The sequence below is a fragment of the Ictidomys tridecemlineatus genome, chromosome 12 (genome assembly GCF_052094955.1).
Source record: "Ictidomys tridecemlineatus isolate mIctTri1 chromosome 12, mIctTri1.hap1, whole genome shotgun sequence".
Lineage (NCBI taxonomy): Eukaryota > Metazoa > Chordata > Mammalia > Rodentia > Sciuridae > Ictidomys > Ictidomys tridecemlineatus.
In genome coordinates this window covers 50,041,548-50,063,338 of record NC_135488.1, presented here as the reverse complement: position 1 = coordinate 50,063,338, position 21,791 = coordinate 50,041,548, and the positions used below count along the sequence as shown (strand labels likewise).

Below are 21,791 nucleotides of genomic sequence, written 5' to 3'. Positions count from 1 at the left end.
ATAGCCAGCCCCTCCCTCCATCACAATCTCAAGCAACCATGGATTAGTTTTCTGTCCTGATTGAAGTTTTTTACAGAGTGTTATATAAATAGAATAGTAACAAATGCAGCCTTTTGGGTCTAGCTTTATTCACTTAGAAAAATGCATTTAAGTTTCTTCCATGTGCTTGTACTAGTATTTACAATGCATAATATACTCTTACAACTAAAATATAAAAAGGTAAATAATTTTTTAAATTGAGAAAAATATCCAAAAGACATTTCTTCAAACAACACATGATAAGATGCTGAACATTGTTAGTTTTTAGGGAAATGCAAATCAAAGCCACAGTGAAATACCACTTCACAACTATTAGAATGACTATGATCAAAAAAGATTATATGTAAATTTGGAAGAGAGCTGGAGAAATTGGAACCCTCATATATTTCTGGTAGGACTGTAACACAGTACAGCCACTTTAGGAAACAGTTTGGCCATTTCTCAAAATGTTAAACATAGAGGTACCATGTAACTAAGTAATTCCACTCGTAAGTATTTACCCAAAAGGATTGAAACCTGTGTTTACAAAAATTTTGTATTAATGTTCATATCAGCCTAACATAGGAAAAAACTGAAATGTTCACAGCTAATAAATAGAGAAACAAAATATAATGTATCCATACAGTGACATATTATTTAGCACTTATATATTATTTAGCAGTAAAAAGAAATGAAATATTGATACACCGCAACATAGATGGAATCTCGAAAACATTTTGGTAAGTAAAAGAAGCTATTCACCAAAAACCCTTCATGGCACATGATGTCATTTATATGAAATATCCAGAATATCCTTTTAAAAAGATGGATTTCTGGTTACCAGGCATTGTGGGGAGGGAGAGATAGCAGTACTAAGAGATACTGTAGGTATTGGATGTACTGGGGTGATGAAAATATTTTAAGATTAGATAGAGTTGATAATTGCATTAACTGTTAATTAGAATTTTTAAAGATTCCTTTATATTTACATATTAATAGTTTGTTTTAACTGATGGTAGTAGTCTGTCATATAGATGTGCCACTTTATTCATCAACTCTTGAAAGACATCTGGATTTCTTTGAGGTTTTTTAAATGATTATAAACAAAACAGTTATAAACATCCAAGTATGGCTTTTGTGTGAATAAGAGTTATCAATTCATGTGAATAAATAACTATTAATTAGAATTTTCATATTTTATGGTAAATATGTGTTTAGCTTTATGTGAAACTGCTAGTTTTCTTTGCACCAGCAAAGTATAAGAATCTGTTTCTCTTCATTCTCACCAGCACTTATTATTGGGAGGGAGCTTTTTTGCTTTGTTTTTTGTTTACTTGTTTGTTTATTTTAATTTTAGTCATTCTAATAGATATGTAGTAGCATCTCATACTGTTCATAGTTTGCATTTTTCTAGTGAATATCTTTTCATATTCTATTTACCATACACCTAGTTCTTTGATGAAATGTCTGTGCAGATATTTTGCCCATTTTTAACCCATTTTGTCCCTTTATCCAAGATCTAGACCACTTATAAAAACTTAAATTGAGAAACAAATATACTACTTAGTAACTTTGAAATAATTATGTTTTAGAGTTCTATTCAAATAGATGAATGATAAGAACATTTTTTTAAAAAGTATTTCCGTGTGTGTGTGTGTGTGTGTGTGTGTGTGTGTGTGTGTTTGAAAAAATAAAGGATATATAAGCTCTAGATTTTGAGTTCCAACCTATTATAATGCACCTGTGTCAATTTGTTAAAATATTTATAGAGTTGAAAACTTGGGACTTAATAGGCTAAATGGATTGTTTGCTTTATTATAATTGAATTTTAAGAGTTATTAAAGTATTCTAGCTATGATTCTTTTTTTTCAAATATATACTGAAATTATTTTCTACCAGTCAATGCACAGTAACTTTTACGGAGCAAAAAGATATTAATTTGGATAAAATCCACTTTATAATTTTTTTTCCTTTGCAGATCAAGCCTTTAGTATAGTATCCAAACACTTTTTGTGAAATCTAAGACAACATGTAGGTTTTCTTTGTGTTTTCTTCCAGAAGTTTTGCAGTTTAGCTTTCTGTAATTAGGTAAATGGTTTATTTTTGCATAAAGTATGAGGGTATATGTAAGTTTTACTTTTTTACATATGGATATCCAATTTATTGAGCTCCATTATTTGAAAAGTCATTCTTTTTCCATTGAATCACCTTTTCACTATTGCCAAAAGTCATCTGACTATAGGCTTTAGTCTATTTCTGTATACTATACTGGTTTGTGGTTTTTTTGCTTATATTCATGAGGAACATTGATTTATAGTATTCTTGTAATCTTATTACATTGCTTTAGTATTACGGTACTGCTGCCTCGTAAAATGAGTTGGGAACTGTTCCCTCTTGGTTTCTAGAAGATATTGTATAGAACTAGTATTATTAGTAAGAAATGGGGGTGTCCTGCCCTTTTATACATTTTAGAATGTCTTTATTCTCAGCCCTCCTTCTTCCCTTATCTTGCCATTCCCTCTCCCTCTCCACATCTGTGTATGTGACTAAAAGGTGAAGGTGGAGTGATCCAAGGGTGGAATGAAGCTGTACAGGGGTAGAGGTAGGAGAAGAGCAGCCCAGGAAGCATAAATGAACAACTCCTACAACACTCTACAGGGAGAAACAATTCCTGGGGTAGATTACCTTAGCAACAGATTGGAAGTGGGGAAGGGAGTTGGAGATGTCAGCACTTGATTTTCTTTCCTTTCCACCCAGACCTCATTTTCCCAGTTGGACCAAATTATTTATTATCTACATTGACTGTCTTTTTGTCCCCCAGCATTGGTGTCTCTGAGAATGTTTGTTTTCCAGCTTCCAGTTATCATTGACTTGAGGAACCCAACTTTGAAGCCTAGACATTGGACAGCTATTGAACAAACCGTTGATGCCTCCCTGGTGGATACTGAAATTCCATTAACCTTGGAGAGGCTCTCCGAATTGCATGTGTTTGATTTTGGCCAAGAAATCCAGGACATATCTGGACAGGCTTCTGGAGAAGCTTCCTTGGAAATAATTCTTAAAAAGGTAATTCTGGAAAATACATATTTATTCTTAAAATCAGAGAATTAAAGGTTTTCAGACTCAACATAAATATCACCAATTTTTTATTATCTAAGTGGATTTTTTACCATTGCAGTTTGTACCCTCTTATTATCAGCATCCCTTTATTCTCTTCTTACATTTATTATATATTATTAATTATCACTATTATTAATATTATCTCTGTAAGTTCCCTCTTTCTGTCTCACCTGTCTCCCAACAGGAACTTGATGGCAATAAGATTTGAAATGTGCATTCTTTTATAGGAAACCCATATACCAAGGAACATCTGTTAGATGTTTAGAGAAAAATACATTATTTGCCAAACTACCAGAGAAAACTGTGTTAAATATTTCAAACAGCTTTCCTACTTACAACACTATCTCTTTGCCCTTAAATGCATGCAAATCTTCCAGTTGCCTACATAAAATAATATTTTTAATTTAAAGCATAAGATGATAGGCAATGCATATTGAATTACCATGAGTTATTTTTATGTATCAACATTAATCAAATAAAAGTAAGCAAATCAATGTCATCATCTTACCAACAAGACATGTTTAAGAGTTTTAGGGGCAGTAAGAGGGAAAATAGGATAATTATAGAGTTTTTTCTTATTTTATTTCACATCCACTGATTGAGTACCTAAACATAAATGAATTTAGATTTTCTAAAATCTTGTATTATTTCTAAGGTGGAGGACTCTTGGAAAACAACTGAATTTGTTGTTTTGCCTCATCGTGACACTAAAGATGTATTTATCCTGGGAGGCACAGATGACATACAGGTGGGTAACTGGGTTGTTAAAATTTATGGTAAAGGTCATACTTCCAAAATTTTTTATGATATACTGAGATGAGTTGATGAAACATAAGTGAAGGAAAAATCAAATTTGGAAAGCAAGATATTAATATGAATAATTGACTTGAATACTTATACATGAAATATTTATCAAGGAAATGAAAGTGACATATATATTTAAGAGTTTCAGTACTTGTAGTTGATAGCACCATAAAAACAAAGAGATCAGTTATGGCTGAAGTGATCATAGAATTCTTCATACATCAGCCAAGAAAAGCCAGACCTCAACAGTGGCAGCTGAGAAATACCAAAGAGAATAAAGGCTATTTCGAAGTGTTTCAATGAAGCAAATAAACATAAATGAGCTCAATAAGAGTTCACCTTAATTTTCTGATATAAGGAGTAGGTGGTCATGCTGTATCAATCACAAAATAAGATAAATCTAACCCATGGTTGAAATATTTTTAGTCACTTGAAATATAAAGGCACATTTGTTTGGCAAAGGAATTTGGGTCATATAGCCCAAATTAAAAGGCTAAGCCCTAGTCTAAGGATGTATCCAGGACAAAATTGGAAATACAATGACTTTTTCCAGGTGTACGTTGGAAGAGCAAGACTAGACATTACTTTTGGCAATAGATAGAAGAGCAAATTCAAAATAAAGGGCATTTGGTATGTGGCCAAGTAATGCCAACTGATGGGGTTTCTGCTTCCAGAAAGTTTATAATTAAAACAGACAATTAAATCTTCCAGATTAATAGACACATCTTTTTAAGTCCACATATTCTGTGAGAATATTGTTGTGTAAAGGGGAACAGTAGGGAAGAAGGTAACAGGAAAACTACCTAGACCTTCAGAACTTGATATGAATTTTAATTTCATCTTGCTTGAGATAGTTGAAGGAAAAATGTTAACTATTGAACAGAAGAAAGCTAATTTTACAAATATAATGTATGATGAGAAATGAAGGTATGCTTGTGTGACTAAATTATATAAAGAAGGTGCCATTTACTGAGTAGTAAGCAGGGAAAAAAGTGTTGAACCCAATAAAGTGTCATTAATAATTATAGGAACTGCAGAGATTTGGTAGTCAAAAGTCCCTGCATGATACAGTTGTTGCCAGAGTGAAGGGAATAAGCAGAGAAAATAGATGGGAGAAAGTAGTTAAAGCTACAACTATTCATTCCAAAAGTGGGCCTTTAAATGGACTCTTGGGATTGAACATCTGAAATATCACTGAAAGCACAAATGCATGGTATTGCATGTATTTTCTCCACTTTTTCTTAAAGGTCCTTCTTGATGACAGCACTATCAACATTGCAACCATTGCCTCATCACGTTATGTAGGTCCCCTTAAGGCACGAGTGGATGATTGGCAAAAACAACTTGCTTTGTTTAATCAAACACTGGTAAGTAAGAGAGTAATTTCAATACAGAGCCTCCAATAACCGGAAAGCCATAGGCCCTTAGAAATGTTTGTTTCACTATTTAAATACTGTATTATTTAGAAATGTATGATTTAATTTTTGATATTATTAGATCTGGAATGTAAGGAAAATACACATGTATTGAGCTCTTTACATAATTATGCAGATTGTATTATTCTTTTTCCATGAAACAAAATATCACAAACTTAAGCAAGCTACATTTATTGATAGTGTAAAACAATATATATTTATTATCTAAATTTCTATAGTCCAAGAATTCAGACGTGGTTGTACTGGGCCTGTTCAGGGTCTCACAAGGCTGTTATAAAAGATGCCAGCCAGACAGGATTCTCACCAAAGGTTCATCTGGGGAAGGATCCACTTTAAGGCTCCCTCACTTCAAGAAATTATTTCCTTGCAACTCTGGAAATGAAGGCTTCAATATCTTACTGGATCTCATATGGAGGTCATCCTCAGCTCCTAGATGTTACTCAGTTTTTCTTTGGGTGGATTTATGCAACATGGCCACTTACTTCATCAGTCTAACAAGGAAAAGAAAATCTCCTGGCAAGATAGCCGCTTCAGTGTTATTATACACAAATGTAATCATGCACATCCTGTTGCCTTTGCCACATTCTGTATGGGTAGAAGCAAGTCATAGGTGTACCACACTCAAGAGGGGAGGATCCCACAAGGGCCTGAGTACCATATCCTGGTCCACCTTAAGCATCTTGCAATAACGACCTTATGTTTACTGGAAGAATATTTATTGTTGCTTGAAGCCCCTTGGAATGCTTCTTGTGGCGCATACCTCTTTTTTATTCTACCTCAGTTTATCCCCAAATAAGACAAGAACCCATTCATATCAATCTCACTTTCTTCCTATCCACTTTCTTCTCTTTTACACATCAGATGTTTAGCTTGATTTAATTATGTTTAACTTTTCTACATATTCTAATATGAAAAGTTTTATGTGAAATAATAAAATCAGTAATTAGAAAAATGTAACTTATTCCAGGATAGATAGATAGATAGATAGATAGATAGATTTTTTTTGCAGTGCTAGAAATCAAACTCAGAGCCTCACACATACTAGGCAAACACTCTAACACTGAGCTACTCCCCTAGCCTTCTCACCTTTATTTCAAAGGAAACTCTTCAGAAAACCATTCTCTTCAATGAATACTACATAGCTGACCCAGATCCACCCTCTGCACTGATGATGAGCCTTATGAAGGGACTACAGACCAAAGTCAAAGGGCATATTTTCACAGAGGGTTCTTAAAAGAAGCCTGTACTGAATAGTGGGGACCCTCAGAGAATTCATTGTCTGGAAAATATGAGACCATAGAAAAACCAGGTTAAAACACATATAGGTGTAACTACCATCTCTAGAGTGAGAAGTGAGAAGTAAGAAACTCTCTAATAGATGTTGGGCCCACACTTGCAATGACAGGAGACCTTAAGGAAAGGTAAAGTCTATAGACTTTGATTTCTGACCCTACATTTCTGGTTTCCTTTATTTTTATTTTTTTCCTTTTATTCATTTACTTATATGTGGTGCTGAGAATCAAATCCAATGCCTCACATCAATGCTAGGAAAGTGCTCTACCACTGAACCACAACCCTAGCCCTCATAAGTTCCTTTTTTTATTTATACATAAGAGCAGAATGCATTACAATTCTTACTACATATATAGAGCATGATTTTTCATATCTCTGGTTGTATATATACTATATTCACACCAATTTGTGTCTTCATACATGTATTTTGGATAACAGTGATCATCACATTCAACCATCATTAACTAATCATGCCCCCTTCCTTCCCCCTCCCACCCCTCTGCCCTATCCAGAGTTTGTCTATTCCTCCCATGCTCACTCTCCCTATCCCACTATGAATCAGCCTCCTTATATCAAAGAAAACATTTGGCATTTGGTTTTTTGGGATTGGCTAACTTCACTTAGCATTATCCTCTTTAACTTCGTCCATTTATCTGCAAATGCCATGATTTTATTCTCTTTTATTGCTGAGTAATATTCCATTGTGTATATATGCCACCTTTTTTAATCTATTCATCTATTGAAGGGCATCTAGGAGTTCCACAATTTAGCTATTGTGATTTGTGCTGATATAAACATTGATGTGGCTGTGTCCCTGTAGTATGCTGTTTTTAAGACCTTTGGGTATAGACTGAGGAGAGGGACAGCTGGGTCAAATGGTGGTTCCATTCCCAGTTTTCCAAGGAATCTCCATACTGATTTCCATATTGGCTGTAGCAATTAGCAGTCCTACCAGCAGAACATGAGTGTACTTTTTCCCCCATTCTCGCCAACAATTATTGTTGTTTGAATGCATAATAGCTGCCATTCTGACTGGAGTGAGATGAAATATTAGAGTGGTTTTGATTTGCATTTCTCATGAAATTCAACTGGAAAATAAGAGACTCAGAATAGCTAAAGCAATCCTTATCAGGAAGAGTGAAGCAGGTGGCATCACTATACCAGAACTTAAACTATACTACAGAGCAATAGAAACAAAAACAGCATGATATTGGCACCAAAACAGACTGGTAGACCAATGGTACAGAATAGAGGACACAGAGACTAACCCACAAAATTACAATTATGTTATATTAGACAAAGGTGCCAAGAACATGCGTTGGAGAAAAGATAGCCTCTTCAACAAACAGTGCTGGGAAAACTGGGAATCCATATACAACAAAATGAAATTAAACCCCTATCTCTCACCATGCACAAAACTTAATTCAAAATGGATCAAGGACTTAGGAATACAATCAGAGACCCTGTGTCTAATAGAAGAAAAAGTAGGCCCCAATCTCCATCATGTGGCATTAGGCCCCAACTTCCTTAGTAAGACTCCTGTGGCACAAAAATTGAATCAATAAATGGGATGGACTCAAACTAAAAAGTTTCTTCTCAGCAAAAGAAACAATCTGTGAGGTGAATAGAGAGGATAACCTACATCTTGGGAGCAAATCTTTACCCCTCACTCATCAGATAGAGCACTAATCACTAGTGTATATAAATAACTCAAAAAAAATAGACACACACACAAAATCCCCCACAAATAACCCAATCAATAAATGGGCCAAGGACTTGAGGAGACACTTCAGAAGATGATGTATAATCAATCAACAAATATTTGAAAAAATGTTCTGGTTTCTTTTATTAACAATAGTTGTCTCTAAAAGGAGATGCAATGCATAGTTTTCTTCATTCTCCTAGTCTTTTGTACTTTCCACATGTTTTGTTATGAGCAGGTTTTATGATTTTTTCCTTTCTTAAAAAATGCAAAGGGCTGGGGCTCAGTGCTAGAGCACTTGCCTCATACACATGAGGCCTTGGGTTGGATACCCAGTACCACATAAAAATAAAAAAATAAAAATAAAGATATTGTGTCCATCTACAACTAAAACATAAATTTTTAAAAATGCAAAGAAAAGCTTCATAATTTAGAAAGAAAAAAAAAGCCAAGCACAATATTGCACACCTATAGTCCCATCTACTCAGGAAGCTAAAGAAGCAGGAGGATTACAGATTTGAGGCCAGCCTCAGCAACACAGTGAAACCCTAATTCAAAACAAATTTTTTCATGGTAACCCAGGGTAAATTTTGAATAGTCACTAAACTTGCCACTTTCCCAACCCTTCATGTTAATTAAGTAAGCATCTCATCTCCCCCTAGCTTGTTTCTTCCAGGCATTTAATCATGCGGCAGACTCATTGTAATACTAATCAATGGACAGTGGGGTAAAATCAGGTGGAGGTGAGTTTTGGACCCTTTAAGAAAATTTCATTTCAAAGTACATGGAAGGAACCATAAATCCTCAGGAGAAAAGATATAGTAATTCCCCATTTGATACGGTTTTTTAAATATTTGTTTTAGTTGTAGATGGACACAATATATTTATTTATTTATCTTTATGTGGTGATGAGGATCCAACCCAGTGCCTCACACATGCTAGACAAGCACTCTACCACTGAGCCACAACCCCAGCCCCACCATGTGGTGGTTTTTAATGTAACTGAATATCTTAGATTTGCAAGTTAAATTTTGATAGATCCCATATTTTTCTCCTAGGAAGAATGGCTTACCTGCCAGAGAAACTGGCTCTACCTAGAAAGTATTTTTAATGCTCCAGATATTCAGAGGCAATTGCCTGCAGAGGCCAAGATGTTCCTTCAAGTGGATAAATCATGGAAAGAAATCATGAGGAAAGTGAACCGGCTGCCTAATGCTCTTCGAGCTTCTACTCAACCTGGTATAAAACAAATTTTTAAACACAAGTAAAAAGATTTTGCAATCATCTAAAATGTTTGTCACCTATAAGAATTTAATAGTATATGGTACTTTTAACACTTCATGGAACACTGTACCTTTTATTATTATCATCTCTCAGCTTAATGTGTAATGTTGGAAAATAAGTATTTACTTCTCTTTTTTCTATTTTTATAATTTGAGGATGTTGACACAGGGTATCAATTGCCGCAGTCTGGCTGGGCACAATTCAGGAGCCACTTGTCAAAAGAAACAAACTTTATTTTTAGAACCACACACACGCCAAACAAAACAGCTCCTCAGGAAAAACCCTCAGAGCCCAACTGCCACCACTGGCTTCCCACAAGCCTCTCCACCTCCCCCACTCCTCCTGCTCTTGAGGCCGATTGGCTGGGTCGTGTGGGCGGAGCCAAAAAAAGTCCCCCAATGAGCAGCTCCGCAGAGGAGTCAAATCAGCTAGAAGTTGCTGGGGCCGCTGTGAGCCAATCATCAGCTGGCAGCTGGAAGTTTGCTGGCAGCTGGAAGTTTGCTGGGGCCCCTTCCGCTATGGTTCTCAACAATCAATAATGTTTCTGCCTCACTTTTTTTTAACAATTTTGCTTTTTTTTACAGTTTCACAATGTCAACAAGACATATATTTATATTCAGTTGACTTACTGTATCAATGTTTCCCACAGACATAAGCACAAAAATTTCTACACCTTATTTTTAATTCATTAATTAATACTAGTTAAAAATATTACCACTTACTGCAATTCTAGTCTCAAAGTTGAAATGTTTTAATAAATTCTGTTCTCTGGGTATGAAACCAGTCTTTCTGGGTGCATATACATGGTAATATACTACTCTTTAGACCAAAGTCTCATCAAACCTGCTTATCATATAGCAAATGGCAACACATAGACTATCTTGGTGAATATTCCCAGACAACTTCCCTGCCAAGCAAGGGAAGGTTGTTGGGTTGTGCTCTCTTTCCAAAAAATCTTATATAAGAAGCAAACAGAAAGAAAAACCTATATGGAAAGAGAGAACCAAGGGTTAGTAATGAAGAAATAGTGTTCCATTGCCCCAGTTTTGTCCTTTAAAGATAGCAGAGGATACAGAGGATACACTTTCTTACTTAAAAGTAAGAAAATGACAGAGAATGGGGAGGTTCTTGAGACTGGCTTTATTTGTAAAATGAAGGAGAAGGCAAATACCTGGCTTTTGTTTGTGTTCTCCCAGACTTCTAAAAATGGAAGCCAACTATATTTCAAATATATTTGTTAATATATGGTAATGTTAAAATTAATGTTGTTATTAAAAGTAATGTTAAATTCTTAGCCAATTCCTCAATTTTATTAGTCTATTCTTCTATCAAATAAAGCTAAAGTTTTTAAAATTTGAGTATTATATTTTACTTTCATTTAAAGTCATATTCTCTATTTTAATACAATTTTGACATTACTATTTTTTTTCAATGAACAGGACTTCTGGAAACTTTTCAAAACAATAATGCATTACTTGACCAAATTCAGAAGTGTCTAGAGGCCTATTTAGAATCCAAAAGAGTTATCTTTCCAAGGTAAGTTTATAAGGCAACCTAAGGCATTTTTAATAGTTGTCCAGCAGAGAGAGAAGCAAGAAAGATTTGTGACAATGAAAATCCAGCTTGTATTTTGATTGGGAGTGTAAGTCTGAAGAATAAGTTAACAATATTTGCTAAAGATTTAAGTGGATAAGTGCTGGAAGGATTCTTTTTACTCCAAACCAGTTTTTATTTAAGTTGTTGTAAAAGCATTACAAGCATTGTTTTTAAATAGCATTGTAAAGAAATCAATCAGAGAAATAAAATCAGCAAGGCATACTGGAATTAAGGAAACTCAGATTAGCTATACATGACAATTAAATACTTTTGGATAAATTAAACATAATTAGAAAGTGTATTACTAAAGACAAATTTAGAAGAATATTTCATTATTTATTTTTTTATTTTTTTTTAAGGTGTAGTTTTTATTTTTTTATTTTTTTTTTAATTTATTTATTTTTTTATTGTTGGTCGTTCAAAACCTTACACAGTTCTTAATACATCATATTTCACAGTTTGATTCAAGCGGGTTATGAACTCCCAACTTTACCCCGTATACAGATTGCTGTATCACATCAGTTACCCTTCCATTGATTGACATATTGCCTTTCTAGTGTCTGATGTATTCTGCTGTCAGTCCTATTCTCTACTATCCCCCCTCCCCTCCCCTCCCCTCCCCTTTTCTCTCTCTACCCCTTCTACTGTAAATCATTTCTTCCATTTGTATTATCTTGTCTTACCCCTCCATTACATAGTTCTTGATATATCATATTTCACATTTTGATTCAAGTGGGTTATGCACTCCCATATTGCCCCTTATACAGCTTGCAGAATCACATCAGTTTCACTTCCATTGCTTTACATATTGCCATCCTAGTGTCTGTTGTATTCTGCTGCCTTTCCTATCCTCTACTATCCCCCCTCCCCTCCCCTCCCCTCCCCTCTTCTCTCTCTACCCCCACTACTGTAATTCATTCCTCCCCCTTGTATTATTTTTCCCTTTCCCCTCACTTCCTCTTGTATGTAATTTTGTATAAACCTGAGGGTCTCGTTCCATTTCCATGCTATTTCCCTTCTCTCTCCCTTTCCCTCCCACCTCTCAACCCTGTTTAATGATGGTCTTCTTCTTGTGCTCTTCTTCCCTAGTCTGTTCTTAATTACTCTCCTTATATCAAAGAAGACATTTGGCATTTGTTTTTTAGGGCTTGGCTAGCTTCGCTTAGCATAATCTGCTCTAATGCCATCCATTTCCCTCCAAATTCTATGATTTTGTCATTTCTTAATGCAGAGTAATACTCCATTGTGTATAAATGCCACATTTTTTTATCCATTCGTCTATTGAAGGGCATCTAGGTTGGTTCCACAGTCTTCCTATTGTGAATTGTGCTGCTATGAACATCGATGTAGCAGTGTCCCTGTAGCATGCTCTTTTTAGGTCTTTAGGGAATAGACCCAGAAGGGGGATAGCTGGGTCAAATGGTGGTTCCATTCCCAGCTTTCCAAGAAATCTCATACTGCTTTCCAAATTGGCTGCACCAATTTGCAGTCCCACCAACAATGTACAAGTGTACCCTTTTCCCCACATCCTCGCCAGCACTTATTGTTGTTTGACTTCGTAATGGCTGCCAATCTTACTGGAGTGAGATGGTATCTTAGGGTGGTTTTGATTTGCATTTCTCTGACTGCTAGAGATGGTGAGCATTTTTTCATGTACTTGTTGATTGATTGTATGTCCTCCTTTGAGAAGTGTCTGTTCAAGTCCTTGGCCCATTTGTTGATGGGGTTATTTGTTATCTTATTGTCTAATTTTCTGAGTTCTTTATATACTCTGGATATTAGGGCTCTATCTGAAGTGTGAGGAGTAAAGATTTGTTCCCATGATGTAGGCTCCCTATTTACCTCTCTTATTGTTTCTTTTGCTGAGAAAAAACTTTTTAGTTTGAGTAAGTCCCATTTGTTGATTCTAGATGTTAACTCTTGTGCTATGGGTGTCCTATTGAGGAATTTGGAGCCCGACCCCACAGCATGTAGGTCGTAGCCAACTTTCTCTTCTATCAGATGCCGTGTCTCTGATTTGATATCAAGCTCCTTGATCCATTTTGAGTTAACTTTTGTGCATGGCGAGAGAAAGGGATTCAATTTCATTTTGTTGCATATGGATTTCCAATTTTCCCAGCACCATTTGTTGAAGATGCTATCCTTCCTCCATTGCATGCTTTTAGCCCCTTTATCAAATATAAGATAGTTGTAGTTTTGTGGGTTGGTTTCTGTGTCCTCTATTCTGTACCATTGGTCCACCCGCCTGTTTTGGTACCAGTACCATGCTGTTTTTGTTACTATTGCTCTGTAGTATAGTTTGAAATCTGGAATCGCTATACCACCTGATTCACACTTCCTTCTTAGTATTGTTTTTGCTATTCTGGGTCTTTTATTCTTCCATATGAATTTCATGATTGCTTTCTCCATTTCTACAAGAAATGCCGTTGGGATTTTGATTGGCATTGCATTAAACCTATAGAGAACTTTTGGTAATATCGCCATTTTGATGATGTTAGTTCTGCCTATCCATGAACAGGGTATATTTTTCCATCTTCTAAGGTCTTCTTCAATTTCTCTCTTTAGGGTTCTGTAGTTTTCATTGTATAAGTCTTTCACCTCTTTTGTTAGGTTGATTCCCAAGTATTTTATTCTTTTTGAGGATATTGTGAACGGGGTGGTTGTCCTCGTGTCCATTTCAGAGGATTTGTCGCTGATATACAGGAATGCCTTTGATTTATGTGTGTTGATTTTATAACCTGCCACTTTGCTGAATTCATTTATTAGCTCTAACAGTTTCTTTGTAGACCATATTGGGTCTGCTAGGTATAGAATCATGTCATCTGCAAATAGTGATAATTTAAGTTCTTCTTTTCCTATTTTTATGCCTTTAATTTCTTTCGTCTGTCTAATTGCTCTGGCCAGTGTTTCGAGAACTATGTTGAACAGGAGTGGTGAGAGAGGGCATCCCTGTCTTGTTCCAGATTTTAGAGGGAATGCCTTCAATTTTTCTCCATTCAGAATGATGCTAGCCTGAGGCTTAGCATAAATTGCTTTTACAATGTTGAGGTATGTTCCTGTTATCCCTAGTTTTTCGAGAGTTTTGAACATAAACGGATGCTGTACTTTGTCGAATGCTTTTTCTGCATCTATCGAGATGATCATATGGTTCTTATTTTTAAGTCTATTGATGTGGTGAATAACATTTATTGATTTCCGTATATTGAACCAACCTTGCATACCAGGGATGAATCCTACTTGATCATGGTGCACAATTTTTTTGATATGTTTTTGTATCCGATTTGCCAGAATTTTATTGAGGATTTTTGCATCTAGGTTCATTAGAGATATTGGTCTGTAGTTTTCTTTCTTTGAAGTGTCTTTGTCTGGTTTCGGAATCAGGGTGATGTTGGCCTCGTAGAATGAATTTGGAAGTTCTCCCTCTTTTTCTATTTCCTGAAATAGCTTGAAAAGTATTGGTATTAGTTCCTTTTTAAAGGTTTTGTAAAACTCTGCTGTAAACCCATCCGGTCCTGGGCTTTTCTTAGATGGTAATCTTTTGATGGTTTCTTCTATTTCCTCAATTGATATTGGTCTGTTTAGGTTGTCTATATCCTCCTGACTCAATCTGGGCAGATTATATGACTTAAGAAATTTATCAATGCCTTCACTATCTTCTATTTTATTGGAGTATAAGGATTCAAAATAATTTCTGATTATCTTCTGTATTTCTGAAGTGTCTGTCGTGATCTTGCCTTTTTCATCCCTTATGCTAGTAATTTGAGTTCTCTCTCTTCTTCTCTTCGCTAGCATGGCTAAGGGTCTGTCAATTTTATTTATCTTTTCAAAGAACCAACTTTTCGTTTTGTCAATTTTTTCAATTGTTTCTTTTGTTTTGATTTCATTAATTTCAGCTCTGATTTTAATTATTTCTTGCCTTCTACTTCTTTTGCTGTTGTTTTGCTCTTCTTTTTCTAGAATTTTGAGATGAAGTATGAGATCATTTATTTGTTGGTTTTTTCTTTTTTTAAGGAATGAACTCCAAGCAATGAATTTTCCTCTTAGAACTGCTTTCAATGTGTCCCATAGATTCCGATATGTTGTGTCTGTGTTTTCATTAAACTCTAAGAATTTTTTAATTTCCTCCTTGATGTCTTCTAAAACCCATTGATCATTCAGTAACCTATTGTTCATTCTCCAAGTGATGCATGATTTTTCCTTGCTTCTTTTATCATTGATTTTTAGTTTCATTCCATTATGATCAGATAAGATGCATGGTATTATCTCCGCTCCTTTATATTGTCTAAGAGTTGCCCTGTGACATAATATATGATCTATTTTTGAGAAGGATCCATGTGCTGCTGAGAAAAAAGTGTAGCTGCTTGATGTTGGGTGGTATATTCTATATATGTCAATTAAGTCTAGGTTGTTAATTGTGTTATTGAGTTCTATAGTTTCCTTATTCAACTTTTGTTTGGAAGATCTGTCCAGTGGTGAGAGAGGTGTGTTGAAGTCTCCCATGATTATTGTATGGTGGTCTATTAGACTCTTGAACTTGAGAAGAATTTGCTTGATGAACGCAGCAGCACCGTTGTTTGGGGCATATATATTTATGATTGTTAGGTCTTGTTGGTGTATGGTTCCCTTGAGCAGTATGTAGTGTCCTTCTTTATCCCTTTTGATTAAGTTTGGTTTGAAATCTATTTTATCTGATATGAGTATGGACACTCCTGCTTGTTTCCGCAGTCCATATGAGTGATATGATTTTTCCCAACCTTTCACCTTCAGTCTATGTATATCCTTTCCTATCAAATGCGTCTCCTGTAGGCAGCATATTGTTGGATCTTGTTTTGTGATCCATTCAACTAGCCTGTGTCTCTTAATTGGTGAGTTTAAGCCATTAACATTTAGGGTTATTATTGAGATATGGTTTGTTCTTCCAGCCATATTTGTTTATTAATGCTGTTAAACCTGATTTGTTTTTCTCTTTGAATTTTTCCCCCCTTTACTGTCCTACCTCCCACTGTTGGTTTTCATTGTTGTTTTCCATTTCCTCTTCCTGTAGTGTTTTGCCAAGGATTTTTTGAAGAGATGGTTTTCTAGCTGCAAATTCTTTTAACTTTTGTTTATCATGGAATGTTTTAATTTCATCTTCCATCCTGAAGCTTAATTTCGCCGGATACACGATTCTTGGTTGGAACCCATTTTCTTTTAGCGTTTGAAATATGTTATTCCAGGATCTTCTAGCTTTTAGAGTCTGTGTTGAGAGATCAGCTGTTATCCTGATTGGTTTACCCCTAAATGTAATCTGCTTCCTTTCTCTTGTAGCTTTTAAAATTCTCTCCTTATTCTGTATGTTGGACATATTCATTATAATGTGTCTAGGTGTGGATCTCTTATGATTTTGCACATTCGGCGTCCTGTAGGCTTCTAGGATTAGGGGTTCTGTCTCATTCTTCAAGTCTGGGAAGTTTTCTCGTATTATTTCACTGAATAAATTGTCTATTCCTTTGGTTTGGAGCTCTGTGCCTTCCTGTATCCCAATGACTCTTAAGTTTGGTCTTTTGATATTATCCCATATTTCTTGGATGTTCTGCTCATGGTTTCTTAGCAGACTTGCTGAGCTGTCTATGCTCTTTTCAAGTTGAAATACTCTGTCTTCATTGTCTGATGTTCTATCTTCTAAGTGATCCACTCTGCTGGTAGTTTTCTCAATTGAGTTTTTAAGTTGGTTTATTGCTTCCTGCATTTCTAGGATTTCTATTTGTTTGTTTTTTATTTCCTCTATCTCCCTGTGAAATTGATCTTTTACTTCCTGGATTTGTTTATGAAGTTCCTTGTCAATGTGATCTTTCATTGTCTGATTTTGCTGTCTCATGTCTTCCTTGAGACTCCACATCATCTGAAGCATGTATATCCTGACCTCTCTGTCTGACATTCCATCTGTTGCAGCTATTACCTCTTCTAGAGTTGAGTTGTCCTGCATTGCCTGTGGTCCTTTCTTTCCTTGTCTTTTCATACTGCTGGCGTTTCTTTCAGCTTGGTGAAACTGTTGTGTTTTTGAATTTTTCCCTCTATTTATTAATATTGCTCTTGTATAGTTGAAAAGTCTCCCTTGCAGGACAGATGGTGGCTGTGATCCTCCACCAATTGGTGCGATCTGTCTACCACGCTGGCGGGCCCTAGGTCTGCTCTGCTGGCCGGTCGAAGGTCCGCCTACCCAGCAGGCGCGAGGGGCACCTCTGTCTCTCCGTAGGTTGCTGGGCCTAACCTCCCGATGGGTCTCCGGTACGCCTACCTTGCAGGCACTGGGGGTGGGGCCGGCTCCGGCCCGCAACAAGCCGCTGGGCCGGATCTGCCGCTGGTCACAGTCCCGCCTACCTTGCAGGCACTGGGGGAGGGGACGGTCCTGCCCCTCAGCAGGCCGCTAGGCCTGATCTGCTGGTGGTCACAGTCCCGCCTACCTTGCAGGCACTGGGGGAGGGGACAGGCCTGCCCCACAGAAGGCCGCTGGTGGGTCACAGGACCCCGTTCCCTGCAGGCGCGTGTGTCATCTCTGTCTCTCCGCAGATTGCTGGGCCTGGCCTGCCCGTGGGTCGCCGGTTCTCCTACCTTGCAGGCACTGGGGGAGGGGACGGGCCTGCCCCACAGAAGGCCGCTGGTGGGTCGCAGGACCCCGTTCCCTGCAGGCGCGTGTGTCAGCTCTGTCTCTCCGCAGATTGCTGGGTCTGGCCTGCCCGTGGGTCGCCGGTTCTCCTACCTTGCAGGCACTGGGGGTGGGGCCGGCTCCGGCCCACAACCAACCGCTGGGCCTGCTCTGCCGGTGGTCACAGTCCCGCCTACCTTGCAGGCACTGGGGGAGGGGACTGTCCTGCCCCTCAGCAGGCCGCTAAGCCTGATCTGCTGGAAGTGACAGTCCCGCCTACCTTGTAGGCACTGGGGGAAGGGACGGGCCTGCCCCACAGAAGGCCGCTGGTGGGTCACAGGACCCCGTTCCCTGCAGGCGCGTGTGTCAGCTCTGTCTCTCCGCAGATTGCTGGGTCTGGCCTGCCCATGGGTCGCCGGTTCTCCTACCTTGCAGGCACTGGGGGTGGGGCCGGCTCTGGCCCCAACCAGCCGCTGGGCCTGCTCTGCCAGTGGTCACAGTCCCGCCTACCTTGAAGGCACTGGGGGAGGGGACGGGCCTGCCCCACAGAAGGCCGCTGGTGGGTCACAGGACCCCGTTCCCTGCAGGCGCGTGTGTCAGCTCTGTCTCTCCGCAGATTGCTGGGCCTGACCTGCCCGTGGGTCGCCGGTTCTCCTACCTTGCAGGCACTGGGGGTGGGGCCGGCTCCGGCCCGCCAATATTTCATTATTTAGAGCAGGGATCAGTCTTTCTTTTTAAATAAAAGGCCACCGAGTAAATATTTAAAGATTTGCAGGCCATACAGTTTGTTGCAAATACTCAACTCCCCTATTGTACCCCAAAAGAAGCCATACAAAGTATATCTGCATGTCAGTGTGACTAAAAGATCTTTATTGACAACAACAGATGGCAGGCCTGATTTGTCACATGGGCTATAACTTGCCAAACCCTTATTCTGTAAGTTCACATTTTTTTAAACCCGTCTTGCTGATAATGACAATGAAACATACAAAATAGTTTTCTTTGCACAAGTATAGCCTTTATATACTTGTAAATGGTTAATTGACAAAATAATATTCTGTGACTTTCCACATAGCATGTGCTGCAGCGACCAGCATATATGCTTTTGAATCATAATGATTACCCACTATACATTAATAGAACCAAATAAGGTTCCTGAAAACACTCATTCACCTGTTGAACAAATAATGTATAGATTAGTAGGTATGTTGAGTTACTAGGCAAGATGGATTCTAGGGAGAAGAAATAATATATCTTCATCCTAGGAGCTCAAATGCTAGTAATACAGATGTTAATAAATCAGTATCATAACAAAAGCTAACAATTTTATAATATTTTATGAAAAATATCTAAGTTAATTCTAGATATTTGAACTGCATCATCACTAATATTTATAGAAAATTTATTAAGAGAAATGTGGTTTCCCCAGGAATCCAGATCTATTATAAATAAAGGTCCAGGAAATTAGTGGATTAGAAGAGATGTGCCTAAGTAATTTATCTTCTATATCTGCCTAAGGCTTAGCTTCAATTTCAAGTTATATTTTAAAGATTCTCTTGAATACAGATTTTACTTCTTGTCAAATGATGAACTTCTGGAAATCTTGGCCCAGACACGAAATCCACAGGCTGTTCAGCCTCACTTAAGGAAATGCTTTGACTCCATTTCAAGGCTTGAATTTGCTCTCATGCCTCCTGCTGAAGGAAGAATTCCTAGTATTGACGGAGAGCCAGAAAAGGTTTACACTAATGATATCTTAGCGATGCTGTCACCAGAGGGAGAAAGGGTGAGGTGCTTTTGTTTATAAATCCTCAAAGATAAATTGTTATTCTCCCAGTGCTGGGGAAGATATCTGCACATTCTCATTCTAAGCATGCCAGGTGCTCTACGAGCTCTGTGGTTTCAAGGATAACCAAGAAAAAACCTTTGTTCTGACAGAACTCAAACTCTAATGGAGAAATTATCAAACAATTAAAAATCACACAGAAAATGCTGTAACAAAGACATGTGCTCTGTTCTTAGAAACAAAGTGGAAAAAACAGGAAACATGTCTTACCCAACTCTCCACAAGAGGCAAAATAGTGGATTAGTTTAGAGTGCCAGTTCTTTGACAGGCCACCTAGATTTAAGACCCCATTTAATCACCTATATAAAGTGAGGATTAGTACCTGATTAGTGGCATGGTAACTTTCAGGTATTACTTTATATAAATTTTACTGGGTACTTAAAGCAACACCCAGTGAGCATTGTGTGTTAGTTACTAGTGATAGCATCTCCAGGGCATTTCACAGCACCTAGAATATGGTGAACACTAAGAGAATGAATGTATTGGCTGACTGTGAGGAATCAAGCAAGTGCCATGCATGTACACACACACACACACACACACACACAGTCAAAAAAAGGTGAGAATTATCTGTTGTATGGTCACAAAAGTGAAAAGCATCATAGACAGAAGAACTATGCAAAGAAATGCCAAGGAATTAGGTTCAGTTGGAGCATAATAGTGTATCTGTAGGAGAAGTGGGACCCCATAAACATTTATTTTTATCCTGAATTGAGCTTCTTACAAAAGATTTTGCTCATGGTGCAGAAGAAGAAAAAGGGGAGGATTAAGGATAGAGTCTTGGGGAAACATGAAATTTAAAGGGAGGTTAGAAGAACAGATGAAAGTGTCCAAAACAAGCAAATATTTAAGTCATTTGAAGTCTAAGAAATAAATATGAGACGTACTAAAGAGTGTCAATTGGACCTTTCATTTGGGAGGATATGGGTAACTTTAATGAGAACAGGTTTAGAGGAAGCGTTGGGAATAAAAATCTGATGATAAGTACAAAAATGGAAATAATTGAAGAAATTCATGTAGCACATATATATTTCTCTTATAAGGAGTTGGCTCCAAGAGTAAACAGTAAAACAGTGCAGTATTTATATGTTGGAGGAGGGTGATGGGATGGCAATAGAAAATTCTAGTATTTGTGTTCAGCTTTCAGTATTTATATAACTTAGGGATCTGTTATAGAAATAAAGAAGATGTGTGTAGCTTACAAGTCCTACCTGAACCATTATATCATTGCTCTGATTACCTTCTAGGTTGGCTTGGGAAAAGGCCTCAAGGCTCGAGGCAACGTGGAGGAATGGCTTGGTAAAGTGGAAGAGGCCATGTTCACATCTCTGCGGCGCCTGAGCAAAGCTGCCATTGCTGACTATCAGGGGAAACCAAGGACACAATGGGTGGTGGCAGGCCACCCTTCTCAAGTAACACAAGCAAACTGGTTAAATTTCCATTTCTGGATTCTTCTTTGGTGAGATACATCAAAATTAATGAGGATGTTTGTTTTTGTTTTCTTTTCTCTGCCCCCACCCCTCAGGTTATCCTGACAGTTTCTCAAATTATGTGGTGCCGTGATTTGACTGAATGTCTGGAAACAGAAGACAGCAATCACATAGAGGCCCTAGAAGCTTTTGAAACAGTAAATTTCGAGGTAAGATTTTTAACAGAGTGACATGGAATATACTCACATGAGGTACAGTTTCAGTGGTTTTTATTTGAATGGTTAGTATACATTTGTTTTATTTCAGCAATTCTAATGCTCTGACACAACTTTTCAAAGCTTTGAGATTCTTACTAAAATCGTGCATGTTCAACTATTCTTAGAGACATTACCTTTATGTTTGTTTAGTATTCATATGAGTACTTAAAAAATAGAAGAAAAACAGTTCAAGAGGAAAACATCAGTTCTCATGATTTGCAGCTTTTAAGGAATAACTGTGCTTAGAAGGTCTATCTTCTTTAAAACTTTTTAAGTACACAATACAATATTGTTAACAATAGCATAATGCTGTTTAACGGATCCCTAGAACCTAGTCATCTTGGTAACTGAAACTTTATAAAGCAACTTCCTATTTTTCC

At 37.4% G+C, this 21,791-nt stretch overlaps 1 protein-coding gene across 1 annotated transcript in view; it reads left to right on the top strand.

Annotated features, from left to right (window-relative positions):
- Nucleotides 1-21,791, top strand: part of Dnah6 (dynein axonemal heavy chain 6) — a 263,669-nt gene that overhangs the window by 86,710 nt on the left and 155,168 nt on the right. Inside the window, exons 20-27 of the mRNA XM_005335870.5 lie at nt 2,872-3,084; nt 3,794-3,886; nt 5,190-5,309; nt 9,432-9,612; nt 11,097-11,193; nt 19,445-19,664; nt 20,972-21,136; nt 21,250-21,363. Of these exons, the coding sequence (XP_005335927.2) occupies nt 2,872-3,084; nt 3,794-3,886; nt 5,190-5,309; nt 9,432-9,612; nt 11,097-11,193; nt 19,445-19,664; nt 20,972-21,136; nt 21,250-21,363 (1,203 nt within the window). The remainder of the gene's footprint in view (nt 1-2,871; nt 3,085-3,793; nt 3,887-5,189; nt 5,310-9,431; nt 9,613-11,096; nt 11,194-19,444; nt 19,665-20,971; nt 21,137-21,249; nt 21,364-21,791) is intronic.